The sequence below is a fragment of the Pituophis catenifer genome, unplaced genomic scaffold (assembly GCF_029215685.1).
Source record: "Pituophis catenifer annectens isolate HBS135680 unplaced genomic scaffold, rPitCat1.0.hap2 SCAF_2, whole genome shotgun sequence".
In the NCBI taxonomy this organism is placed as follows: Eukaryota; Metazoa; Chordata; class Lepidosauria; order Squamata; family Colubridae; genus Pituophis; species Pituophis catenifer.
In genome coordinates this window covers 36,207,867-36,217,351 of record NW_027256882.1, presented here as the reverse complement: position 1 = coordinate 36,217,351, position 9,485 = coordinate 36,207,867, and the positions used below count along the sequence as shown (strand labels likewise).

At 38.6% G+C, this 9,485-nt stretch overlaps 1 protein-coding gene across 1 annotated transcript; it reads left to right on the top strand.

The window, feature by feature from the left end:
* The first annotated feature begins 623 nt into the window (after window positions 1-623).
* LOC139310121 (vomeronasal type-2 receptor 26-like) lies at window positions 624-4,204 on the top strand. The gene is made up of 4 exons (XM_070934278.1): window positions 624-857; window positions 1,104-1,331; window positions 2,753-2,879; window positions 3,303-4,204. Exons 1-4 carry the CDS (start codon window positions 624-626, stop codon window positions 4,202-4,204), a joined length of 1,491 nt encoding a protein of 496 aa, XP_070790379.1.
* Window positions 4,205-9,485: the final 5,281 nt, after the last annotated feature.

The following is a 9,485-nucleotide window of genomic DNA, read 5'->3' as shown; positions in this document are numbered from 1 at the left end:
GTTTGTCTGATATTGGTTTGATACATGTCCTTTTCCTCTGTTGGCTTGTCCTCTCTATGCCTCGACTTCCAGGAAAACGGCTTTGTGCAAGGATTTTGTTGCTCTGGCCTTATCGAGTGCTATCTGTAGAGTGAGGTTAGGATTTGCTAACAGCCACCTTTGAAAGCTAATGACCCTCACTTCGCTGATGAGCTGCTCGAGCAACAGCTCTCTAAACTCATAGTAGGCTGTGGCCTTCCTCAGTGCCACTACATAATGGTTGATGGGTTTGCCTTCCTCCTGCACTCTGCTATGGAATTCATGCCAACCAAAGAACCTGGATGGCACTGGAGCATAGTTTGTTTGTAGTGCATTCTGGACATTGACCCAGGGCACCGTCTGCACAGTGGCTGTTGCAGTGAGTGCCTTCGCTGTGTTAAACACCTCGTTTCCACAATAGCTGAGAAATAATGCTCTTTTCCAATTGTCTGATAGTTCCAGGAGGTCGTTTGCTTCCATGAAACACTCAAACCTGGTCATGTATGAGTCCCAATTATCTGTGACTGGGTTGAACGGAGTTGGCGGGGCATGAGCAGTCATCGTGATAGCTGATGCAGTTCAGTCGCTGTGGTTGTAGCCTGTCGATGCCTGCCGGTGGTCCCCTCTTCCGTTGGAATTGCGATCTAATTCAGCTCTTTTTGTTCATTCCTCTTCCAATCCTACCTTTGTCTCCAGTGTTGGATTGGGTGATGGAAGAGACAGGACTCAGTGCTAACAGTAACAACAGCTCTTTATTATTAGATCGGTGCAACCCAGCAGCTGGCTCATCTGACTGCTTGCCCTTTTATAGGGAGCAGGCTGACAGGTTGGCCAATGGGGTTTGAGTATTTTCCTGCTGGACTGGTGGACCTGAGTGAAGCCTATGCTCATTGGAAAAAGAGCTGTAAATTCCTGGAGAATGACTGAAAGAAGCTTTCCATGAAATGCTGAATCAATCGGTTTCAGACTGCAGTGGTTATTTGAAGAGGTTGAATTATTCAGAGTACCTCCAATCCAGAATAATAGCAAGAAAAAAAAAACATAGAATAAAGGCTCAAACTGTAACGAATTTTCTGTTTCTGCAGCTTCATAGGTTCCTGAGAAACTTCCAACATCACAATATTTCCAGAGATGGGATTTCTTTTGATGAAAATGGAGTTCCTGTTGGTGACTTTGATATCATGCAGTGGACATCCATTTTGAACAAATCAGATGCGGGGGTGAAAATTGGGACTGTAGAAAGACAAGCCTCCTCGGAAGTCAAGATTTCTGTCAATCAAAGTGCCATCCAATGGCCAACTTTATTTAACAAAGTAGTTGAGGCTGCTTGGATTTTGCTATTTATCTCCATCTGCTCAGAAATAATTCTTATTGAGTCCAATTGAGATAACTTCCATATAAGAAAACTTAATTTATTACATATCACTTTACTTTAGAGGTTTTACAATAATCTATCATATGCTGGAACCTGTGTTGTATTGCAGGATTTGCAATTTATATTAGTAAACTGGGATATGTTGCCATAATTTATAGTACATCAAATTATCTTGTTTTCAGTAAGAGAAAATCTAGAATGTCTATGGTGATTCTCAGTCATCCAGGTTGTATCAAAGGTGCTTTTTCAAAAGGCAACTGGACTTTGTTTTCCCTTGAAGATGTTTCACTTCTCATCCAAGAAGCTTCTTCAGTTCTGGCTGAATGTTGGAGGATGGAAAGATTTGGAACTGCTGACAAGACTGTGTTGTAAACAGGATATAGATTCAGCAATTGCAGGAAGATTCAACAACTATTTGAACTATTTGCGTGACCCTGAGGGCACAGATAAATTCCAAGTGGCCTCAATAACTTTCAGAAAGACTGTTAATGACCAGATGACAGCAAGGAATATAAATCCATCCATACTTCACCATTCAGTCAGAACTGAAGAAGCTTCTGGAATGAGAAGTGGAAGATTGATCAGTTGTCTTTTGAAAAAGCACCTTTGAGAAAAAAATCCAGAATAAGAAGGGTTTAACCCACTGAATTGCATAAGAGAAAGATATCACTAAGAATGTGATGAGGGAAATGAGGGCAGCTAAAAGTGTCATTTAAATATGATGATACAATGATCAGTTGTAGGAGAGAAAGATAGGGACTGTAAACAAATCTAGATGTTGGAGGTTTCCTGAGAAAGCAAAGATGGAGAATATATATACATATACTGTACTTTTCAGAGTATAAGACACACGCCCCCAACCAATGTGTTTTTGCCCTCCCCAGCCCCCAGGAGCAATCTGCAGGCCTCCCAAACCCTCTATTCATCCCTTTTTTGGGAAAAAGAGGTCTGCTATTTGCAAAAAAAGGGATGTGCAGAGGTTTCGGGAGGCCTGCAGAGTGCCCCTATGGGACTGGGGAGGGCAAAAACTTTTTTTTCTTCTTCTTCAAAATCTTGGTGTGTCTTATAGTCCGAAAAATACGGTAAGCATTCTCATACATGCCCTAAGGAGAAACACCTTTTGCAATGGAACTACTGATGAGGAAATGAGTCTGGTTTGGGATCTACAATGGAGATTGATAGAGAAAGAGAATGACCTTTCATTTGCTCCTTGCAAGTAGAGTAATTAAACTTCATGCCACTACTTTTTGACTGATTTTGCTCAATGTCCTCCTGAGTTTCTGGAAGCCACTTGATTTCAGTAAATACTTCTAATTCATACAGTATATCACCCTGACTAATCTTTCTGTTTATGTTTAGATGGTGCCTTATTCAAGATGTACAGAAAGTTGCTCCCCAGGTTATGCCAAGCTTGTGAGAGAGGGAGCCCCAGTTTGCTGCTATGACTGTTCTCTGTGTATGGAAGGAACATTCTCTGGGCAAGAAGGTACAGTAGGTGGCTCCAAAAATAACCCGAAAAAATAAAGATACAATGAATATACTATCTTTTTTTTGGGGGGGGGGGTATTTGATCAAGAAGCAAGAAAAACATAACATTTCATGAAGGCATCCACAAACTTCAAAGACTGGGCACTATCACCAAATTCGGATGATGATGTGAGCATTAAAATAATGAAAGGTTGCTGATTTCTACTGAGTTGTTACTTTCTTGCTTGGTTTTGGGAAAGAGGACATCATCTTCAGCCTTTAAAAAGACTATTTGATTATTTTGACTAATGTTGTGTCGTATGGATATCCCTGGGGAGAAATATTATATTATTCCTTGAAAATGAAGTAACTGATTTCTGATGTGGTTTTCATGCTCCTACAGCTGCAGAAACAGATTCATGCTAACCATTTTTTTTCTCAGATGCAGCCCATTGTGAAAAGTGTCCAGATGACCAGTATTCCAATAAGAAGCGAGATCGGTGTGTCCCCAAAAATATAAGCTTCTTATCCTATCAAGAATTCTTGGGATTCATCCTGGCTTTCTTTGCCATCGCTTTGTCCCTAACCACCGCCTTTATTCTGGGAATCTTCATGAAATACCGAGACACTCCCATAGTCAAAGCCAACAACTGTGAACTCACCTACATCCTCCTGGTTTCACTCCTGCTTTCTTTCTTGACCTCCCTTCTATTCATCGGTCGCCCCGTGAAAATCACCTGTCTCCTTCGACAAACCATTTTCAGTGTTGTTTTCTCAGTTGCTGTGTCTTCCTTGCTGGCCAAGACTGTCATGGTGGTGGTGGCCTTTCTGGCCACAAAGCCAGGCAGCAGCATGAGGAAATGGCTGGGGAAGAGTCTGGCCAACTCTATTGTTTTATCCTGCTCTGGTATTCAAGTAGGCCTCTGTATGATGTGGCTGGGAGTCTTTCCCCCATTCCCAGATTCTGACTTTCATTCCCAACCAGAACACATCCTGTTGCAGTGCAATGAAGGCTCTGTCACCATGTTCTACTCTGCTCTTGGCTACATGGGTTTTTTGGCTGCCATCTGTTTCTTGGTGGCATTTCTGGCTCGAAATCTGCCAGGGGCTTTTAATGAAGCCAAACTGATCACCTTCAGCATGTTGGTTTTTTGTAGCGTTTGGATCTCCTTTGTTCCCACATATCTGAGCACCAAGGGGAAATACATGGTAGCCGTGCAGATCTTCTCCATCTTGGCCTCTGGCCTGGGTTTACTGGGCTGCATCTTTATCCCCAAATGTTACATTATTATCCTTAGACCTGCCATGAACACCAAAGAACATATGAGGATAAAAATTCATTAAGGTTCTTTGTGCTCGTGTTCATTTTTGTAGCATAACACGCAGCATAACATCACATACTTTGAAGTAATGTTTTATGTCTTGTCGCTTATCTTTCTTCATTCCATGTGAACTTTGAATTATAGTAAGTGAGTAGTAAAGTTGCTAAAAAAGAACCTCAAACTATTTGAAATAATCTTATTTATTTATTTATTTATTTATTTATTTATTTATTTATTTATTCGATTTATATGCCACCCTTCTCTGGTGACTCCGGGTGGCTTACAATGCGTTAAGCAATAGGCTTCATACTTTTGTATATTCCTGCTTAGTAGGGCTTTCGGCCCCCCCAAACGGTGTTCTTTTTTAATATACAAAGTCAGCTTATTGCCCCCACAATCCGGGTCCTCATTTTACCTACCTCAGAAGGATAGAAGGCTGCATCAATCTTGAGCCTGGTGAGATTTGAACACATAATAATTGCAGGCAGCTGGCAGCTAAGTGCTACTTAACAGCACTTTAGTCCGCTGCTCCACCAAGGCTCTTATCCACCAAGGCTCTTATAATAATTGAATATCCTTCAATTGTCCTAATCTGAATTCATATTATGACATAAATAAAATTTCTGAAACCAGGCCAGATAAACAGTTACCAGAGATGTTCTGATATGGTTTTAGGTTAAATTAAAGGCTATGGTTAATGATGATGTGTGTTGTTGTTTTTTACTATATAAGTTGGTGTGCTGGTGTTATAGTTTATTTTTTTGGTCTCTAATGGATCGATAATGTAAGATCATTCATAGTTAGATAAATGAGATAGATAAATGAAATAGAGACAGAGACAGAGACAGTAACAGAGAGAGAGAGATGGATGGATGGGAGAGATCAAGAAAGAGAAAAATAGAGAGACAGATAATATTCTATATATTAAGAATAGATAAAATATCAACATGAACATTAGAGCAACTTTAATTTTTTTCTCCATCCCTTTAAATAAATTAATGAGACAAATTATTATTTTTGACAGTCTTCAATCAAAAGAAAAATATGTACAACTCTGCATGATTTGGGGGGAGAAATCATGTAGACATGCTGTGACAATGAAGATGTGCTTATGAGTATTAAAATTGGTTCCTCTTTTTATCCATTTCCATTTCTATATACTGTACATACAGGGTCTGTGTGTCTCTGTGTGTGTCCTGCCAACCTAACAATTCAAAAGCATGTAAATACAAGAAGATAAATAGGTACCACTTCAGTGGGAAAGTAACAATGTTCCGTGCATCTTCAGTGCATAGTCATGCCAGCCAAATGACCATGGAAGGATCTTCAGATAAAGGCTCTTCATCTTCAATCTTCAATCAAAAGAAAAATATATACAACTCTGAATGCTTTGGAGGGGAAATCCTATAGGAATGATGTGACAATGAAGATGTGCTTATGAGTATTAAAATTGGTTCCTGTTTTTTATCCACAGTCTGTTACTCAAGGTCATTCTTTGTTCTTTCCACACGTACAATAAATAAATAAATAAATAAATAAATAAATAAATAAATAAATAAATAAATAAATAAATAAATAAATAAACAAACAAACAAACAAACAAACAAACAAACAAACAAACAAATAAATAAATCACCATTAAATGGCACTATGTAACTTCACAACTTATTCCATTGATATTGTCTATTTGTTCTGATTAGATCTTTCCAGTATATATTTTAAAGTCCAAAATTCATTCGTATTTCAATCTAAATTCACTCTGCCCAATCTGCTTTCCATTATTTTCCAAATCAGTTCATACTCTTTAAATCAAATGTCAGTTTGATTCTCACCGGTTCAAAGTTGACTCAGCCTTCTGTTTGTAAAAACACTTAGAGAGGGCTATAAAGCACTGTGAAGTGATATATAAGTCTGTTATTGCTATTGCTATTGTGAAGAAGTCAGTAATGGGCCATTGTTTCAGATTAATGCCCCAGGGAATTTGGACTAGATCTTCTTTGTAACCATTAAGACTGATAGTCTCTTCTACTTTTTGAAAGATACAACACATTTAAGAGAGGGCTCCAATAGCAATAACACTTAGACTTATATACCACTTCATAGTGCTTTACAGCCCTCTCTAAGCAGTTTACAGAGTTAGCATATTGCCCCCAACAATCTGTGTCCTCATTTTACCAACCTCGAAAGGATGGAAGGCTAAGTCAACCTTGAGCCTGGTGAGTTTCGATCTGACAAAAAGCTGGTAACCGGTGATCAACAGAAGTAGCATGCAGTACAGCACTTAACCACTGAGTCGCCATGGCTCATCATCAACAACAATAGGTTTTTCAATATGTCATGATCTAGGGTTAACCATTCTGGAGTATCTAACCTTCATTGAAGAAGATGGCCTCATCCACACCAGACAAAATAAGAAGGAATTATACTGGCCCACTGCCCAGTTCAAGAGTGTTGAACTGTTTATCCACATTTTAATCTTTACAATCTCAAGAATAAGTTTGGAGACTAAAAAACAATCAAATTTCTCTGAATTGTTTCTTTCTCGACTCTCAAATTAGGATTATTCTCCTGAGTCAAAGAAAACTCTTTTCTCCAATGGCACACTTTTATGGCCAGGGCTCATCCCCAATTCCCTTTCTAATTATTAAAATCATGATTATTTATTCTCCCTTGAACAATTCTCCACCATCACAATTAGTGGCCAATCAATCTGACAACAAATGGGATAGACATCTTGAGATAATCTGATTTGTAACAGTCTCCTGTGATGAGATCAGAGTTTGGGGTAAAGCTGGCAAATACTGTAGCAGTCTGAAATTGCAGATAGCTCTTCCAAATCTGAGGGCAAACTGGACCTTCTTCACTGTAGTTGTGGTCTTTTTGTGATCTCTGAGATTTAGCTCTGTGTTGAAGAAAGAACTCTAGAAAGGTTCTCCTGCAGTATACTGTATGTCAAATGTTGCTGCTGCTGCATATCCAGCTTTTTCTGCTTCAGTTTCTGTCTCAAATTCCCTGTGCCAGTACACTGATGAAATGTCCATTTAAGGTGATAATAGAAGAAAAGGAGTGGTTCCATTACTACAAGCCAGGAGACTACTGGATTACGGGAATAATGTCTGGAATTGGAGCTCTATTGTACCAATTTTCGTTCTCCAAGCCTCCAACCCACCAATTGAAAAGGTAATTGTCAGCTCATCCAAGGGTTCTGGTGTTTGATTTTACCTGCTCCAATGTCTTTTGTTTATATATATATATAATTATATATTTGTTTTCGCAGATTTTCACAGGTAGAGGTATGCAGGTTTTGGTGTATTAGGGTCTTTTCCCATGTAATATTGAGAGTGTGTTGTCTGACTACAAATTTTTGTGTCATGACAATTAAAATTTACCACCATATTCATTATTTTTATTTATTCTTATATTACTACTGATATTTAACATACTTACTCTTATAACATTTCTTGTCTTAATTTATTGGATTTTATAATGCATTGCTTTAATGTTTATTCTCCAACCATTGATAGAATAACTCCCATATATTGTAATAACCAGGTTTTTAATCGTTATGTTGCTGAGTCATCTTCTCCAACCACATACCTCAATGTCTTTTCTAGGAATGATTTTTTTCCCCCTATTCCTCACCTTGAGAAAGGCAAGTCATTATTGCTCATCCCAATTTGCTTTAAAGGAAAGGCTCCTGGGGAACCTGATGATTTTATAAAAAGTTTCTTTTTCAGTTCTTCCACAAGTGTCAGCCTCAACAATGGGTAATACTGGGCACTGCCAACACTGTCCCACGATGAATCTTGCCTGGATGGGGTTCTGCTTGCTTTCAAAATGAATACCTTGGTACTTGGTACTGTGGAGAGTCAGCAACTTATTTATTCATATCTATTTTATTTATTTATTAACAAAAGTTAAACAGTAACTCCCAGTAAAGTGATTCAATGATACCTTAGAACAGAGTGAGATTTCTTGAATTTTCTCCCTACTGTTCTTTCCCCTTCCATACATTTAATCTATAATTCCTACCACCCTCTCCACTCTTTCTTTCCACCCTTTAACACTTTTGCCACTTTTGTGGCTTCTCTATTCATTTTGGTTGAAATAAAAGGGATACTTTTTAAAAACCAAATTCAAGGAGGGGAGAGACTTTATGTGATAAGTTAATGTTTAGTCGCAGAGGAATCACATTAAATGTGGTTTACTGTAGAATATAGGACAATAACTCTAAAACCATGAATATTGTTGTTGCAAAGTCATGTCCAGCCCATTGTAACCCCAGGCCTTCCTGTCCTCTACCATCCTGTGGAGTCTATTTAAGCTCACGCTGACTGCTTCAATGAATCTATCCAGCAACCTCATTCTCTGCTGTCCCGTTCTTCTTCTGCACTCAATTGTTCCCAGCATTAGGATCTTCTCCAGTGAGTCATTCCTTCTCATTCAGTGGCCAAAGTATTTAAGTTTCATCTTCAGGATCTGGCCTTCTAAAGAGCAGTCAGGGTTGATCTTCTCTAGGACTGACCAGTTTGATCGCCTTGCAGTCCAAGGGACTCGCAGGAGTCTTCTCCAGCACCATAGTTCAAAGTCCTCACTTCTTGAGGACTGGGAAGATATGGATCGTGTATAGTTCTTCTGTGTAATTTTGCCATCTCTTGTTAATCTCTTCTGCCTCTGTTACGTCCCTGCCATTTTGGTCCTTTATCATGCCCATCTTTGCATGAAACATTTACTTCATATCTCCAATTTTCTTGAAGACATCTCTGGTCCTCCCTATTCTATTGTTTTCTTCTATTTCTTTGCACTGTTCATTTAAGAAGGTATTCTTATCTCTTCTAGCTATTCTCTGGAATTCTGCATTCAATTCGGTGTAACTTTCTCTTTCTCCCTTGCCTTTCACTTCCCTTCTTTCCTCAGCTATTTGCAAAGCTTCCTCTCACAGCCATTTTGCTTTCTTGCATTACTTTTTCTTTGGGATGAGAAAGTGTGGAGGTTTCTTATTATTGTAACCATTTTCCTTACCCGGCTACTGAACTATATGAATAATTTTTCTCATTTTTTTTTTCCCAAGTCATAATGTGGAGAAAATGTTAGGCAGAATCAGTACTGGTGATTTTGAAAGGATTTCTTTGATCCTGACATAACAAGCTTGCTATCTCTCTCTGATATTTCTTTTGGCAAGAAGCTCCTAGTGGTATCAATGAGACTGTTCTTCTCATAGAAATTTCAAAAATGTCTATCGCTTACAAAGTTCAAATAAATTGAATAATGTAATTGAAATGTCAATTTCAATTTGTCACAAA